This window comes from Ailuropoda melanoleuca, chromosome 4, assembly GCF_002007445.2.
Source record: "Ailuropoda melanoleuca isolate Jingjing chromosome 4, ASM200744v2, whole genome shotgun sequence".
Taxonomy (NCBI): domain Eukaryota; kingdom Metazoa; phylum Chordata; class Mammalia; order Carnivora; family Ursidae; genus Ailuropoda; species Ailuropoda melanoleuca.
The window spans coordinates 123895033-123912263 of NC_048221.1; the positions used below are offsets into that span (position 1 = coordinate 123895033).

General features: G+C 55.1%; 1 protein-coding gene across 1 annotated transcript; it reads right to left on the minus strand.

Moving 5' to 3' along the window:
* Positions 1–1285: 1285 nt before the first annotated feature.
* On the minus strand, positions 1286–15256 carry FAM166C (family with sequence similarity 166 member C). The gene is made up of 4 exons (XM_002913782.3): positions 14847–15256; positions 4857–5130; positions 3486–3598; positions 1286–1582 (listed from the first exon to the last, which is right to left on the minus strand). Exons 1-4 carry the CDS (start codon positions 14918–14920, stop codon positions 1438–1440), a joined length of 606 nt encoding a protein of 201 aa, XP_002913828.1. The 5' UTR covers positions 14921–15256; the 3' UTR covers positions 1286–1437.
* Positions 15257–17231: the final 1975 nt, after the last annotated feature.

The following is a 17231-nucleotide window of genomic DNA, read 5'->3' on the forward strand; positions in this document are numbered from 1 at the left end:
ATTCCAGTTGCTGCCCGGCTTCCCAGTCCTTGTCAAGGGAGGAGACATCTAGGACCCACTTGGCACCCCCAGGCACCAGGATGCAACAGTATGGACCAGCAGTTGGGGTTTATTTGCTTTGGTATGCAGCCAAATCCTGGAATGAATTTGGCCACCACTGGGACCCTTTGGGACCTAGGTGGTCAAGGAGTCTGGGTCACAGGGAAGCCGCTTACAGGGTCTCTGAGAGCAGACAGGTGCCTCTCTGATGGGCACACAGTTTTTCTGGTTTACATCGTCCTCCGGGGAGGTGTCTAAACACTGGCTCCCAGGGGAGGGACTGTCACATGGACTTGAACCTGTAGTGGTCTATGCCTTTAGGTCCTGACTCACCCGTTCAAGAGGTAATAAATTTCCCATTGATGGATGGAGTCCCTTGATCAAATCTAAGAGACACTGGAATGTTGGAGAAAACCTGTCATGTGGATACACACATGACCTGAGGTCCCCATCCCAGATCCTATCTATTGAGGGGCTGTCCCCCACATCCTGTCTCCTGCCCTAGCCTACAGGAGGCCTCCCAGGACTTGGGAAACAGCAGCCTGGTGACAGCAAACACTCCAGGCTCCCATCCTCAGGCATGTGACCTGGGAACCCATTCCCCCCATTTCCTTGAAGAGTGGGTTCGTTCTGGGTCACTCCCTCCTGTCCTATTTCCCCAGGGGAAATACCAATCAGCTTGTGCCTGCCAGTCTGGGAAGAATGCAGAGACTGGCTGCTTTTGACACACAGCTTTTTCTCTTGGGCACCACGGGGGCTTTGGGGCTGGGTCATCGCTGCCTCCCAGTCTCCACGTGGACCACAAGCAGCTTATGTAGTGGGAAAACGAGAGCTTGGGTCAAAATACTGGGTCACCTCTAGGCTGTGGGAGCTTGTGCAACGTTCTTAACCTCTGAGGCTCCATGTCTTCATCCATAAAGTGGGGATAACACCACCCCCCTCACAAGTTAGTGTGTGGACTAAATGATGCCCAGTCAGGGCTCAAAATGGAGCCAGAGCTCAACTCCTGTGCAATTGTTCCATGGTCACATCACCTTCGTTCTCAGACATGCGATAATGGGACTTCCTTGATTACACTAGTGGCAGGAGATGGGAGGTATCTCTGTACCTGAGTGACCCACCACCAAGGCTCAGGAGCCCTACAGTCCTTGGTTCTACCTGCTTCCACCTCAGGGGAGGGATAGGTGGGCCCAGTAGGTCACTGGACACTGCTTCCTACTGGCTTGAACCCCTGAGCTGAGCTTTCCACAGCCCTTAAGACTCAGTGCTGTGTGACCCTCAGGCGTGTCCGTGCTGTGGCCAAATGTTCCTGGAGCTCAGATGAGAAGACCATGGTTTGGTCATGGCTAAAGATTTTATTCCAAAAAGCCAACCTGGTCAGAGCCAGGCTCTCAGGCATCACGCTCTGAACTCAAAGTAGCGATCTCTCTTCTGCCGCTCGTGTGGGGAGACCCTCTTCCCCGAGGGGAACGTCTGGTAGGTCTTCAGGTTCTCAGGGGAGACTCTTAAAAGGTGCCACTTCTTCTCTGGGGTCAGAGGAGGACTGGGGGCAAGGATGGAGCCAGCGTTACGCAGTGTGCCGGGGAGGTGGGGGAGGGGGGAAACACCCAACCACAGCCCTGTGTGCCCCATGTTCTAGCCCATCCTGACCCTGCTGGCTGCTCACCAGCTCAGCATCTGATCAGTCACCCTGCAGCTGAGATCAGAATAATGTGTATTTGCACAACGGCACAGTGGTGAAGAGGGAGAACGTGGGTGTCAGACAGAACCTGGGTGTCAGATTCTGGCTCAACTCCTACTGGAAGTGGACACGTATAAAATGGACTAATGTTAGTACATCTGTCTCAGCTTTGTTTTGAGGAGTAAATGAGGTAATGCTTATAAAGCACTTCAATAATGCCAGACAAGGAGGAAACAGTCAACAAATATTATAAGAAATGGTGATGATGGTGATGGCGGTGATGGTAGTGATGGTGGTGATGGTGGTGATGGCGATGACGGTGATGGTGGTGATGGTGACGGAGGTGATGTGATGATGGTGATAGATGGTGGTGATGGTGATGACGGTGATGGTGGTGATAGTGGTGATGGTGACGACGGTGATGGTGACAGTGATGTAATGGTGATAGTAGTGATGGTGATGATGGTGATGAAAGTCAGGAAAGGGCAGGGATTTGCCCCAGGCCACAGAGGTGATCAGGGAAAGGGCTGAGTGCAGGCACTGACCCCCCTACCCCCAGTGATCTGGTTGGCCCTGTGTGGTGTGTGAAGCCACCGGCTATACAGGCTGCCAGAAAATTTGGAGAAGAAATGGACCTGGGGCATCCCAGGCTCCCCACAGCTGTGGGAGGTGCAGATCCTGCCCAGAGTGTTCTCAAGAGCAAATATGTCCCCAGGAGAGGCCCCACACTGCCTCCAGGTTTGGTCTGACTCAGAGCCACCCAAGGGGTGGAGACGGCCAGCTCAGAGTCCTAGAGTTGGTGTCAGGAGATCTCGGTTTCTCCAGGTTCTACCTCCAACCAGACTTGCTACCCAGCACAAGTTTCTGAAGCCATCCCTAAGCCTCAGTTTCCCTATCTATAAAATGGGTCCCTCTATCTTACAGAGAGAAACCTACAGAGGCAGTTCAATCTGTGTCTTTAAAAACCATTAAACTCAATGGAAAGTTTTGCCGCCTTATCAGTCATGATGATGGCGAGGCTTGCGGCTCTTGAGGCAAGCAAAGGGTTAGCATGTAGTCAGAAACCCAAGATCTTTCCACTGACCTCCTTATGCCTCCCTCCCCACAAGATGCCTTGGCAGCACAGACTTGACTTCCATGCATTGGTGTCAGGAGGGAGAGCAAGGCAAACATGTACCTGGATTATCTCACAGGGTCGCATTGACCTTCCCTGGGAAAAGCAGCTCTCCCGAATAAAAGCAGTGAGATTCAGGCAGTGGGGAATTTTAAATATTGCTAGATGGACAGTTGGACTTTGAAAGCTATTTTGTAGTCCTGAGGAGAATATTTTCTGAGTCTGGTCAGTGTTGGGGGGACCGATTCCCTGCTCTGTGTAGTGCCCTCTGTGTTCGCCAGAGGGCAGCAGTTCCTCGCTGCTCAGAGCAGCTGTGCCCCACGTTTGGACGTGTGTAGCTGCAAGGCTGCCATTGCAGGGAAGAAGCCTGCAGATTCGGACCAGCAAAGATGGTGTGGTTTGCTCCCAAACTCCCCGTGCATCTGGCCAGGAAAACACTCTGATTCCGCTCATTCAGGCTCCTGGCTTCGCTGTGAGGCTGCCCAGACCCCAGACCCTTGCTGTGTAACTGTCACCCCTTGCACTGTAGGCCCCTTAGGGCCAGATTTTAACTCCTGTCTCAGTCTGCGTGGCTGCGTGCCTGGCCGAAAACATGGTGCCCACGGACATGTGTTTGTAGAGTGCATGAATGAAGGGAGGGCAGGCACTCACAAGTCGGTGGGGAGGGGGTACCGTTCCCACTCCTTCACAGGCAGCACGAAGTAGGGCACCCGGGGCACCATGCCCGTCTTGTCTAGGTAGTATTTCCGATGCTGCTGTGCCGTCTACAGCTCGACCCCAGGAAGAGATGACAGGCTGTTAGGGCGCAGGAGTGACCCGGGAGCCTGCAGCTCCTACCTGCTATCCCTGGGTAGGGGGTGGGGCTGCCTCCCCTAATGCCCCCGTTGGAGTCCCCAACTGGGTGTCCTCTCCAAGACCAGCTCTCCGCCTGTCTGATGGGGGTACTGGCCCCCACCACACCGGCTTTGCTAGGGAGAGTAAGTGACACAGGGGACCAGCAGAGGTGAGGTATGGGACTCGTGGCTCAGCAGGTGGTACAGTGCGTTTCTCCCTCCCTCCGCCTCCCGGACTGGGGGTGCTCTGCGCAAGAGCCACGATGGAGAGCAAAGGCCTTTCCGTGCCCACTGACACGGTCCCACAGCCCCTGGACATCTGACAGCACTGACCCGGTCCTCTCCCTGGGGAGGCTGCCTTCTCATGCAGTTCTCTGCCCTAAGGACCAGGAGGTACCCACGTCCTTGAACTCAGGCTGGAGGGATGTTTGCAAGAGAAGTGAGGGAGAGAGCGGGTTTCTAGGAACACAGCAGGGAACGAGCACTGGCCCCGGTGAGGTGGGCGGGCGAGCACCTCCAAGCCTGCGGCCCCGGGAGGATAGGTCTGAGGCAGATGGGGGGGTGGTGGCTAAATTTAAGAGCCAGAGCAGCAGGACCAGAGCGTCAGGGTGTGGACAGTGAAGTCCCAGCCGGGGGCTGAGGCTGCCTCGGGGCACAGGCTCAGAGGGCCTGTGAAGCAGAGAGGTGTCAGGTGGGCACCGGGACCCAGGTGGGCAAGGAAAATCGAGAGTAGACTGAAGGCTGGAGCCAGGGCCGGGGGCTTAGTGGGCGCTGTGTGTGTGTGTGTGTGTGTGTGTGTGTGTGGTGGTGGGGGGGGGTTCACCCTCTAGGTGAATCTTCAGCCTTTTACTCTAGTAAGAAGTACGCAAGAGTCCACAGGGCCATGGGGCAGAGGTGAGGGTGGGCACATTCCCAAATACCCCAGCTCTACCGGCAGTGGGGGTGAGAAGGGACAAGGGCCCCCGGAGCCCCTGGGGTGGGGGTGGGCGCACCTAGGAAACCGAGTCCTGAGCCCTGTCCCCAGGGTCCCTAGCCAAACACATAGGTTCCTTGCTAGCTCAGGCGCTCAGAACAAGCAAACAACTTCACTCTTTGAGGGTGAGAGGTCTCCTCTGGCCCCAGCATCAGTCCAGCCCCCTCCCCCACTGCTGCGGGGGAGCAAGCTGCAGCCCAGCCCAGGGCAGCCCACCTGGTAGAACCCCATGAGCTGGGCGGAGCGGTCACTATCCAGGTTGAAGCGGGTGTAGACGGGGGTGTGCAGCCAGCGGTCCCGGATGTGGGGACGCTTGCTCAGCACCAGGTCAGGGTTGGAGGAGAAGAGGGTAGGGAAGTGGCCGCCTCTGCTGAACGGAGATTGGCTCTTCTCCAGGGCTGCATTGCGTTGGTCCTGGAAGTACTTGAGGGTGGCGGTGCCGTAGGGGGAGCCGAAGGAGAAGGCCACACTGGGGACGTGGCCTTGGTACCTGCCACAGTAATGGGGTGGGGGGAATGGGAGGGGAGATCAGTGCAAGGTTCCAGGGCCAGTTCCAAGAGAGGCCCTTAAAACCCAGAAATGGGGTCAGTGGGCCCTGCGGGTCACCTCTGGGCCTTGAGAAGCTTCCCTAAGGGGCACTGCCCGTTCAGGGCTCCGGGGAAGGATGAGGGAAAAAGACAGACTCTGGGCCTCTCCCTCCCTGTAGAAGATGGTCATCCCTCCAGACCAGAGGCTGAGGCCGGAACCAGAGCACCAAGACCCCCTCCTGAGCCCCGAGAAAGCCTGCAGGGAAGTCACTCTCCATTCAGAAGATGGGGAGGCCTCCTGCTGCTATCTCATTAAGGGTAGAGAATATCAGAAGTTGGTGGGGATACAGCTGTGTGACACTGTTGTCAGACTGGAGGCAACCAAGGCCTGGGTTCATGTGCTGCAGCCTGGCTCGAGCTCAACGACCTCGAGGGCGCCACTCACGCGGCCTGCCAGGGGCTCCATCGCCCTCTGCCACCACGGAGGCCAGCAAGACGGACAGGGGGCTGGCGAGCAGGGCCCCTCAGAGACCCCGGGGAACACAAGCATGCACAGGACGCTAAGGAGCCCCGGTCAGTGAGATTTGCACAGAAAGCCAGACTTGCTGAGGCCAAGTGAGGGGAGAAAGGGCAGCCCCCAAAGAGCAGGAGCGCCTGACTTTGTGCAAGTGCGGAAATCAGTGCTTTCCCAGTCAGTGCTGCTTACCCCCTAAAACCCGGCCCGGACCCCATGGTGCCATTGAAATGGCCCTTGACAGACCATCACGGGTCTCCTGCAGCACGGGACGTTGGTGACCTCTGCCTTCTCATAATGCTGCTCCTGGATTTTAGGACACTGTTCTCTCCTTGTCCGCTGGTCTTCACCTGCCTCTCTGACCATTCCTTCTCGGTCGCCCTCCCCGCCATGGTGGGCCTCCTCTGCTCCATCCTGAGCCCTCACAGTCCCCTGGGTGATGGTATCCATGCTGAAGCCTTCACCCAGCCCAGAAGTTCCCTCAGACTCCCGCACACCTGGCACACTAGACCTCTCCCTCAGGGGTCCCAGGCACCATCTCTCCCACCACCACCCCACAGCTAGTCCCGTCTCAGGGAAGAGCGCTCGCCAGATGGCCAAGCCAGAAACCTGGTGTCCACCTCCCTCCGCTTCAGCCGCCACACGCAATCAGTCCCCGGGCCCCAGGGCTCTGTCTGCACCCCTAGCTTGCGCCATGCCACCCCTTACCTGGACCGTGGCCACAGCAGCCCCCCATCCTCCTAGGCACGCTCTTACCTCCCACCCTGGTCCCATACTTCAGCCTGACTGACCTTTCTAAAGTCAAGCCCTTAGCATGGCGTTCAAGGCCATTTATGAGCTGACCTCGCCTCCCTCCCCAGCCTCACCAGCTGTCCCGCACCCGCCTGTAAAGAGCCTTTTGCAGGTTCCTGCATGTACCTGCTCTTTCTCCCTTCCACCTCTTGTCTCTCCCTCAGGGTTTGCCCTGTGCCCCCCAGCCATCAGGAATGCCAAACTTGCTCTCTCCCCCGGGCCCTAATGCTTGTCTCCAGTACTAAAGGATCCTTTAAGCCTTGCCCTGTGGGGCGCCTGGGTGGCTCAGTCGGTTAAGCGTCCAACTCTTGATTTCAGCTGAGGTCATGATCTCGGGGTCCTAAGATCGAGCCCCACGCCGAGCCCCACGCTGAGCCCCACACCAGACTCCACACTCAGCACAGAGTCTGCTTGGGATTATCTCTCCCTTGCCCTCTGCCCCTCCCCCTGCTCATGTTCTCTCTTTCTCAAATAAATAAATAAATCTTTTATTAAAAAACAGGCCTGTCCTACCACTCTGAAGATCCTGTCCTTGCCACCTCTTCCAGGTCTGGGTGGGTCCTGCTCTCTGTTCCCGTCCCACCACTAACCAGACCCCACTCCGAATGTTCTCCTCTACGTCTTTGTCTCGGTCACTAGGCCGGGAGCTTCTCGAGCAGAGCTGGATCCTGTCTTACCTCTCCATCCCCAGTTTTCAGGAAGGTCTGGCACGCACTCTGAGTAGGAAACGTTTGGGAAACAAATAAAATGAGTGGCGACGTGCCTACAGCATCGGTGACGTTTCCAGTTGGACCACTCACACAAATGCCCGATGACCGTGCCGGAGGGACCCCCAGCATATCCCCGGGGGCCTCCCCTGCTGGGACACCTCACCTGTGCTCAGCTGAGTTCTCTTACCAGGGAAGCCCCAGGGAGTGCGGGGAGTCTGCCAGCCCCTGCGACATCACGGGCTCCCCGGTCCCACCAGGCCACAGGGCACAGCGGTCTGCGGTCTGCACTTCAGGATCACCGGGGGCAGCCGCTCTGGGCCTCGGCCTCCTCACCGATAACACTAGAAAAAAATGCACAGCTTCCCTCTTCCCATCTTCAGATGGGAGTCAGGAAAGGCAAGCCTGGGGATTACGGACAGGCCTTCCAGTTGCTCTCCACTGTGGGCGAGGTGGAACAAGAGCCCCTCCCTGGTTCCTGGCCCTACCTCCCCTCAGCAGCTGTGCCCTTCTAGAATCTTGCAGCACTTGCGTTGCCCGGGTCCAAGCAGGCAGTGAGGGGAGAAGCCTTCCGCTGCGTTCAGACATTGGTCCAGCCTTACCTCTCCTGCCCGTGGCTTCTCTCTGCCCTTAAGACCATGACCCTTGGGATCCTAACCCACTCCCACCTGTCTCTGCCCTTCTGCTCACCCTCCTGAGTTCCTGGTTCATGGCTGGGTCTCCTTCTGTCCTGGAAAGACTGTAGGGCTGGCGATGCCTGTGAGGTCACCTTGTCCACTTCCAGGACAGAGTCCTCCTCTTCGCCGTGGTTTGCCCCCTCCCGGGTCTGGAGTCTCCCCCTCCTTCCACCCCCCCACCCCCGCCCTGCCACTCTCATCAGTCCCTCTATTTCTCTTGGCCTCTGTCCCCCCTCCGTGCGATCTATACTCTCTCCTGCTCTCTCAGCTCCTTCCCCTCTGCCCACAAACACACACACTTGTGCACATTTTTCCAAGACTGCAAAATCTTCCAGTTGGCCTTGGCCCCTCTCATCCCACCCTTTCTCTTCTTTTATTCCCGAATTTCCCTGCAGAATGTTCTGTACCTTCTGCCTTTGTTTCTTCCTCTCCCATTCTTTCCTTGACTTCCCTCAGTCCGACTTCTCACCACTGCACCACGCCCCGCCCCGGCCGGCTTAAACGTGAGCCTGTATTTCTTCATTAAGGTAATGTAAGATCATCCAATTGCCAAATCCAACATCCTCGGCTCACCCTTTCTCTGCAACACTCGCACCGATGCAGAAACTCATTTGCAAGAAGCATAAGCTGAGCAGTAGCAGAGTTCCTGAGAGTTCTTTGTGCAATGTATGAAACCTGATAAAGATATAAGCTCGACAGTCAAGCAGTCAGAGGCCAGCAGGAGGGAGAAGCTTCTTGCTTCCTGCGGATGAGTCCTCCCACGTGGAGGGAGCTCCCCACGGACGTGCCCCTGCCCCCTGCTTGTCCTTCCGCCTTCAGATAGAAAAGCACTGGGCTGGTGGGATGAAGAGGGAGAAAAGGCTTGTTGAAGCCCACCCGTCCCTTTTCCTTTGGAAGCAAGCCAGCCCACACCGCTCCTCTGTGCTGTTTTGGGTGGACATACTCTGCCCGGATCCAGCCCTGCCACCTCCTTCCGGGGCCCAGGATCAGCCCTGTTCTCCCCTATCAGCTTTCACTCTTTTATCTCATTTCTCCAAGGGTTCAGAAGGCAGGAATGAAAGTGAGGCTGGTCATCAGGTGCTGTCAAACCCCAACAAAAAGATAACAAAGCAACAGCGCAAAAGCGAAAGCAAGGCTGTCCGCAACATTCTGTGGGGACAAGAGCGTGACCCAAGAACATCAGACTGGCCAAGCGGCCATTCAGGTGTAAAGGCAGCCGCCGGTCCTTCCCCACAAGAAAGAGCTCAGCAACCAAAGCAAACCATAGGCTCCCCTTGCAAGTAGCGTTCAGTGACGAAAGCCTGCCAACTAGGAGATGATTCGAAAGAAAGAAATACCCAGGAACATAGATCCTCTGTGAAAAGGACAGGTGGTTAGCTTCAAATCTATTTAAGCACGGAACTAGAAATAGCAGCTAGGTGAAGGCTGGTGGCAGCAGGGAATGTAAATGTTATAAAACCTGTCAAAGGGAAAAATAATTTCGGCAACAAAAATTGGGGGGGGTTGGGTGGAGGGGCGATGGGAGTGCACTCACGAAGAATTTATAAGCCAAGTCAACCCATGGCAACTAAATTTAAAACGTGTCTTTAAAAAATACACAACACAGTGACTCTCACCCTGGATGGCTTTTATTCTCCCTCCCTCTCTCTCCTTTAGAGGGATCTTTTAGGAATTAATATCTCTTGAGCCAAATTAGCATTTATCTAAAGCCTGGGTATTCTTCCATTTTATGCCAACATCTTTCTCTTCAGTGAAGTCCTAGTAAGATTACATTTCATGATTTTCATTTTAAAATAGCAAATGTGGCATGAGGGTATTTTTATAGAATTGCTTTGTCTATCTTTCTATCCACCCAGCCAGAGAGCCACTATACAGCCTTTTTGCTACATAGACGCACCACGAGGAGCCTGGAAGCAAGTTCACCAAAAGCTAACCCTGGTTAATTCTAGTGTTTGGATTTGGGGTAGTTTGTTTCTTTCTGTTCTGTACATGTATCTTTTTTTTTTTTTTAAAGACAGTGAGATAGTGTTGAGAATGACTTTACTGGGAACCTACTGGGTGCTGGGTGTTGGGGATCCAGAAGTCCACAAAGCTCAGCCCTTCCTCCTCCCACCTACCCCCTCATTCGTATTCAGTGCGTTACACAGTGTGTGTGCAGGGGCCGTGGCAGCAGGGGACACTCTGAGGCCCTTAAATGCAGGGAGGGAGGCCCATTTCCAGGGGGGCGGTATTGGTGGAGCCCCAGGAAGGGCCTTCCACTGGGGTGAGAACCTCAGTGTGGAGGGGGACAGTGTGGAGGGGGACAGTGTGGAGGGGACAGTGTGGAGGGGACAGCCTGGGAGCTGGTTTTCTTCCTCCGCTTCTCTTCTAGTGCTTCCAGATGCCCCGAGTCCTCTTCTCTTTTCAGAGACCCACTCCCTCTGGGAGAGCTCATTTCTGTGAGACTTCCAATACCACCCCTACACCAAGGACGCCCAGATCTGTGTCTCTGTGTTTCTTCTCCCGGCCACAGATCCACACACCTCGTTGTCCACATAGGGCTTGCCTGCGAGTGCCCGATATGCCTGGATTGAAACCAGCCTCTTCCTCCTCCTCCGGGATAGCGCTGCCTGATGACACCCACATGCACCCCTCACCAGCCAGAAACCGGGATTCCTGCCATCCTCCCTTCTCCATCCCCCTCCTGTCCCTAAGCCTTGTGACTCTCCCACGGCTGCCAGCCTGGCTCTTCACTCACTGGGACAGTCTTGAATCTCCTGCCAGTCTTCCAGACCAAGTCTCACCCCTCCAGCCTGCTGTCCACGCTGCTGCCAGAGCGATCTTTCTCAAACAAGCATCACATCACCAAGGCTCCCCTCTCCCTTCCCACTTGCCCATGGGCGCCCAATGCCCCGGAAGCGGCACGTCGCTGGGGCCTCACATGCCGTCCACACCTCTGAGCCTTCACACACATCACACATCCACTCGCCCCGGGATGCCAAGTCCCTTCCTGCCCCTGGAGGATTCCCCACCCACTCTCACAGAACCAAGGCTCTCTGTCACCTTCCCTAATCACACACCCTCTTCCGAGCGTGAATGTGTCACATCCTTCATCCACACTCGGGCGCCCAGTGGTCCACTTCCTCTGCTAATCTGTGTTCTCCTCTATCGTCAGCACCTACACAGCACCTAACACAGGACTAGCGCTCAATAAATGTCCACTGGAGGAGGCAGAAGTCCCGAAACCCGGGGTGGGGGGTGGGCACCATAGCCCAGAACACGGCTTTCAAGGGGCTTGGCTTTGATCTGCAGAGCCCACGCGGGCGCTCAGCGTCCCACCCACAGGGGCCTTGGCGCTCCTCAGAAGAAAGGAGCTATAGAAACGTGACGTGTTCCTGTGATTCTTGTCTTCACCACCCCCAGGCGCTCTGCCATACTCCTCCTCTGCTCCCCAATTTTCCACCTTCTCTGAATGCCAAGATATTTGCATCCCAATAGAATAGAAGCCCTCTCCCCCACAGTCCTCCAAGGATTCCTGATCCTGTTCAGAGCTTGCTGCTCACGGATCCGTGCAGGTATGCGCACCTAGGCGCACAAGTTCACGTTCATGTAGCTCAGAGGGCGCGCCTCGGTGAGCCAGGTCTGTGTCCCCACAGTGTCCCACACTTGTAGTTGTGTGCCTTTAGCACGACCCCGTGTGCTTCCACAGCAAAGCTTTCCAAAGGCCTGTTGTTGTGGGTCCTGTGGCCGGCCAAGGTGGAAAGAACAGAGGGGAATGGCGGGTTTCATAACGGGGCATCCAGCGGTCCCTACGGTGCTGCCACACCGCCTCCTTGATGCCCTCCTCTGCGGCCGGGCTCCCCAGCCCCCTGCACAGGAGCTGGGAGACAGTGCTCAGCCGGGTCCCCCCGCAACGATCCTGTGTATATCCCTGTGTCTACAGAGAGCAATCCCTCCCCGCCTCTTGATGGCCCTGGTAGGCCCCATACCTGACATTAAAATTAATTACCATGCCATCAGAGATCCCAGGAGCAGCCTTATTAACTAATTAACTTGTGACTATGCAGCTCGTCCTCATTCCACTCGGGCTTTCTTCTCCACAACACTTCCTGCTGAGGACAGGGCCATCAGATTCTTCCCCCGGGCAAAAACTTTCAAGGGCTCCCCGTTGTCTAGGAAATTAAGAACCAACAGGCCAGACACTCAAGGCCCTGCTTGACGTGGGCCTCTGGGAGAAGTCTCTCCAATCTTCCCATCCACCTCCATGTGGCAGCTTTTCCACTCCAGCTAAACAGGCCTTTTGCTGATCTTGAGGCATATCCAGCCAGCACTTCCACCCCTGCCTTTCCTCAGGCCGTCCCCTCCATCCCAAAGACACTCCTTACCTCCTCTCCCGGCCTTGGGACCTTAGCCATCCCTCAAGGGCCATTTCCAAGACCCCCTTTTCCAGGGAGCCACCCAGAGACCAAGCTTATCCTATCCATTGAACTGTCATCTGTGCCCTTTGTGACCCTTTTTAAAAAAGTTTTTATTTATTTAAGTAATCTCTACACCCCACGTGGGGCTCGAACTCATGACCCCAAAATCAAGAGTCGCCATGCTTTTCCAACTGAGCCAGCCAGGCGTCCCCCTTTGTGACTCGCTTGTGTCCCGGTTCCCATTCTGCCTGTGTTGTAATTACCTGGGCCTTTACTCTAGTCTTTCTTTCTGAAGTACAAACTCTGTGGGGAGAGAGGGAGGCGTTCTCCTCATATCTGCATCCCTAGCACTCCTGGTGCTCAGGAGACGTTCTGCAAATATTTGTTGAAATGAACTGACAAGTGGAGGCACATTTTGAAGAGCTGATGATTCTTCTGGAAAGAAGGAGGGTCCCTGTTACAAAGCCTAGGTCTCCAGGGGCCCCTGACCTCCTGTTCTCAGGAGGCCTCCCCCGTTCTTCAGGGTCGTGTGAGAGGCATCATTTGCCTAACTGGGCACATGGAGTCTCCTATATCCCTTTGGCACGTGGCCTTTGTTTTGTAGCCGAGGGCGCACGGGCCTGTCTTCAGGGCAGCACCTGCAGCTTGGAACTCTGTCCCAAGTCGTCCCCCCCCCACCCCTCCCTGTCCCGGGCACACCTCAGTGACCACATCTGGAACAAGGCGGCCTGGGCTACGTGATCTCCAAAGTCCTTACCACTCTGAGTATTCTCTGCCTCTATGAATAAAGCTGGTAAGGGGGATGGTTTGAGTGTCAGAAGACACTGGCTGCACTTAAAATCCTGTGATTAATGTTTGAAAAGACACACAAAAATAATAATTATCCAAGTGCGGTGGGGAACCTTGGATTCTTTCCTTAAGTTAACAAAATAAGGTAGCATTTAGAAACAAAAGATAACCCCATTCAGTCCTCATCGATGGGGATCTTTAGGGACAGCATATCCCTCCCAGAAAGATCCGTGGCCAAAGACACTAGCCCAGCTCATGCTTGGAGCCTTCTTTATGATTCACTTGTTATCACAATTTCTAGATCAGTCACAGGACAGGGTGCTCAAGGGAGCTGCAGACCAGTGGCATGGGTAGGAGCAACCCAGGATCGCTTCTGAAATATGCAACCCCCCAGGCTCCAGACAGAGTCGGGGGGACACTTGGGGAGGGTTAGGTCCCACCTGGGGATGGCGGGGAGCCAAAGATAAAAAATATAATAATGTAGAGAACGAAATCCTATGATAAACACCCAGAATGTGGTATAAACACCTTATCAAGGGCTGCCAAGATGGCTTTGAACTGAACCTTATGTGATTGCACCATAACGGGGACCCATCAAGGGCAGCCCCTGCTTGTTCCTCTTATCACAACACCTGGCACATCCCAAGGACTCAGCATGTCTCTGCTCAGCTTGTCTTTGTCAAAGGAATGCCTGAATGAAGGAAAAGATTAAGAGGAAAATCCTTAACCACCCTTTCTAACACACGTGGCTTGACATCAGCAACATCTCAGAATCCAGTCCCTGCCCTCTGTGCCCGGGGCAACAGGTAGGAAAGAGGAGAGAATCTTACACGCTGGAAGAAAATGTTGGGGGTGGCAATCTCAGACACTTTGCGAGAAGGGACCACAGATTGATTGGAAGAGACAGTCATACTTGCACTTTAGATGTGTGGAGCTTGATAACAGCCAGAGAAAGGAAAGGTAGGTTTGACCCTGCATCTGAAAATGCTAAAGGCAAGGCAGATCTGGGCACTGGGAAGCTTTTCAAAGCCAGCATTTTTTTTTAATGTTTTTTTATTATATTATGTTAGTCACCATACAGTACATCCCCGGCTTCCGATGTAAAGTTCGATGATTCATTAGCTGCGTATAACACCCAGTGCACCGTGCAATACATGCCCTCCTTACTACCCATCACCGGTCTATCCCATTCCCCCACCCCCTACCCCCTGAGGCCCTCAGTTCCAGCATTCTGTGGGGATTAAGTGAGACCAGGGGAAGAACCGACCACAAAGTCCGGCGGCTGACGCACACCACTAAGCAGTAACCACTGCCCAACCCGCTGCGCCAGATTCTTCGAAACCCACCCAGGGCCCACCCGGTCTCCTTTAGTCTTTCTTCCGACAAATACGACTCTGGCGCGAATCCTGGGGACACCACATTGGGCTGGGGTCCGAAAAGCCTGCTTTCTTCCCTTCTCGGGCTCCCTACGCTCGCGCTCCCGCCCAGGCGTCTCCGAACACCAGCCTCACCCGGGGGGCTCCCGCTCCTCCCCCTGCCCGGGGCCCCAGACCGGGTGTGCTCGGCGACCCACTTTCTACGAAGGCGGAACTGGAAAGCCCCTGCCCACGCCCAGCCACCGGTCGCTCTGAGCGCGCAACGCCCCGGGAAGGCCACCCAGCCGGCTGAAAGATTGGCGCTCGCGGTTCCATCCAACCCCAAAGGCGCGGGGGCGAAGTTGCGCTCCGGAGGAGCGTTCGACCGGGTAGACGGAGACTCGGACGCAGGGGTTCAGGCGGGGACCTGGGGGCGCGGCGGCCTTACCCGGGCATGAGGCCGGGGTGCACGTAGGCGGCATTGAACTCGGTCAGCAGGGTGCCCGCGCCGCGTGAGGCCATGGTGGGTGCGGCAAGCGCGCAGCGAGCCCAGCGCCCCAGCGCTCCCCGCCCGACGGTAAACAGCCCGGGGTCGCCTGGCAACCGCGCGCCTGGCAACGTGACTGGGGCCAAGCCGACGCCGCGTTCGGGGTGGGGGGGGGCAGCCCTCCTCAAAAGTGCTCTCCGGTGGACCCTGCCAATCGCCGCTCGCACCCACGCGCGGCTTCCACGTCCAGGAATGAGCTCGTCTCTCTGCACCGCCGGCCCGCGTGTGGCGACGGCCGGATGCGGGATGAAGGTACAACCTCGCTGGAGAGGCCCGGCCGGGCTGCGCCCTGAGCGCCCTTCTGTCCGCTGCAGGACTCGGGGACCCAGGCGCCCTCGCTTCGGAGGCGGAACAGAAAAAGGCAGCCCCATCTCGGCTCTGCTCCAGGAGCCCCAGGAGCCAGCGCTTCCCGGGTCTGACCGCACACCCCAGTTCCTCCAGAATTGTCTTCGTTACTCTCTCGTCTCTCCCTAGGAACTTTCTTCTCACCTCGTCCCGCCCGGCACACTGCTCCCCAAGAGGGGTTTTCAAGTAAGGGGCAAAAAAGCAAATCCTGGAAAGATCTGGGTGTGTGATTTACACCTGTCCTCAGTTCTGAAGTTCGGTCCACAGGGTGGGACCAGAGAGCAAGCTTGCCCAAGTCCCTGGTGAGGTTTCCTTGTAATAATGCTTCCCTCCTGTAACCGGTGCCCCCACGTCCCGTTTCTCCAGTAACCCTCATCCCAGCCCTGGTCTTTAACTGGGGCGAGAAAGCGGTAACAGTCTCCAAGGCGACCTGCTCTGAGCGACTTGGAGCCAAACCTGCCTCCCAGCTCCCTTGCAGGAGTCCTGGTATCCTTAAGGAACCCTCTGCCGGTTACCCTTGACCTTCACAATTTCATTCAATCCTGTCGAAGGAGAAGTGTTATCTTCACAGTTTGACTCTGTAAATGGTAGCTGATGAGGACCATAGACACTAATAAGCTTGCAGGATGCTTTTGCTACCATTTCTGAAAAGGCTTTTGCTGACAGATAACAATGGCGTTGAGGGGGAGGGGCACGGGCTTCCAAGGGGTGCAAGAAGCAGGAGAACTGAGACCTGGGGGGGGGGGGAAGGAAATGACAGGGAGTGAGTGGTTGCAGACCAGGCAGAAGGACTCTCCACCAGTCCTTCCAACTGCAGTCAGATCTGTATATTTCTCAATTCCCCACTCAATATGAGCAATAATAAGAAAAACATCTGTAAAGCTGTAAACGAACAGCTCTCAGTTCAGGTGTGCTGGACTCCAGAAAGGTATTCCCCCAGCCAGGGTCGAGTGCCCACTCCCACCCCCATCATGACTTCCCAGCTGATGGTGCCGTGAACCTGGCACCCTGTGTTCAACTTGTCTGTGTTCCAGCCAGTCTTCTGCTTGAGGTCCAAGGCCGTATCACATTCACCCCTGAATCCGCAGTGCCTGGTACGGGGAGAAGTTAGTCAATATTTGTTGAATAAATTTCACAGAGTTACGGAAGTGGATAATAGTAGGGGGAGTGGAAATTAAAAAGTGAAATGTAGCTTTGGTTCCAGAGGGTCAGCTGCCTCAGCCAAGAGGTGCTATGTGTTACCGAGGTAGAATTACTGCCGTTTTATCAATATAGAAACTGAGGTTCAGCTAAGCTCAATGCCTTGTTTAGGGCGAGTTCATGGGCTTTTTCCCTGAGGTTGCACAGGCCTCTTGAAATTCACCCCCTATAGGAGAGAACCACCAGAGGGCCTAGGGAGAAGATGGATCTTTTTTTTCCTGCCAAGTCCCGCCAAGCCTTACAAATAAAGATCACTTAATGACCTCATTTATGGGGCATGCTACTTAATTTAGTTTTTTAAAAAAAGAGATATTTAACTTACCTGGTTTTAAAATTTGAGGGATATTCGTTTGTATTTATTCAATAAATACAATAGACTAAAATATTCTTTGCTTCATTGTGGTTAGATAAAAGTGAGAAAGGAGAGCAGGAATTGAGGAAGAAAAGGGAAAGAAGGAAATAGAACATAAGTAGGAAAAGAAAAAGAAGGCAATGTAGCAAGGAATCATCTAGAAGGAGGCTCCTGTGATATCCTGCAGGTCACTGGACTGTAGAATTCAAAGGGAATAACCTCTTGTTAGCATGCCGTGAAAATTTAATGCTTCCTTTTTTGAACCTTTAGGCTCTGTTCTGGTTACATCACCAAGCTCACCCCTTACCCTGTCGACCTTCCACGGGCATCCTGTTATACCCAGGATTCCATGCGAGGCTCTGGGGCTGCAAAGATGCAGGGCACCAGGG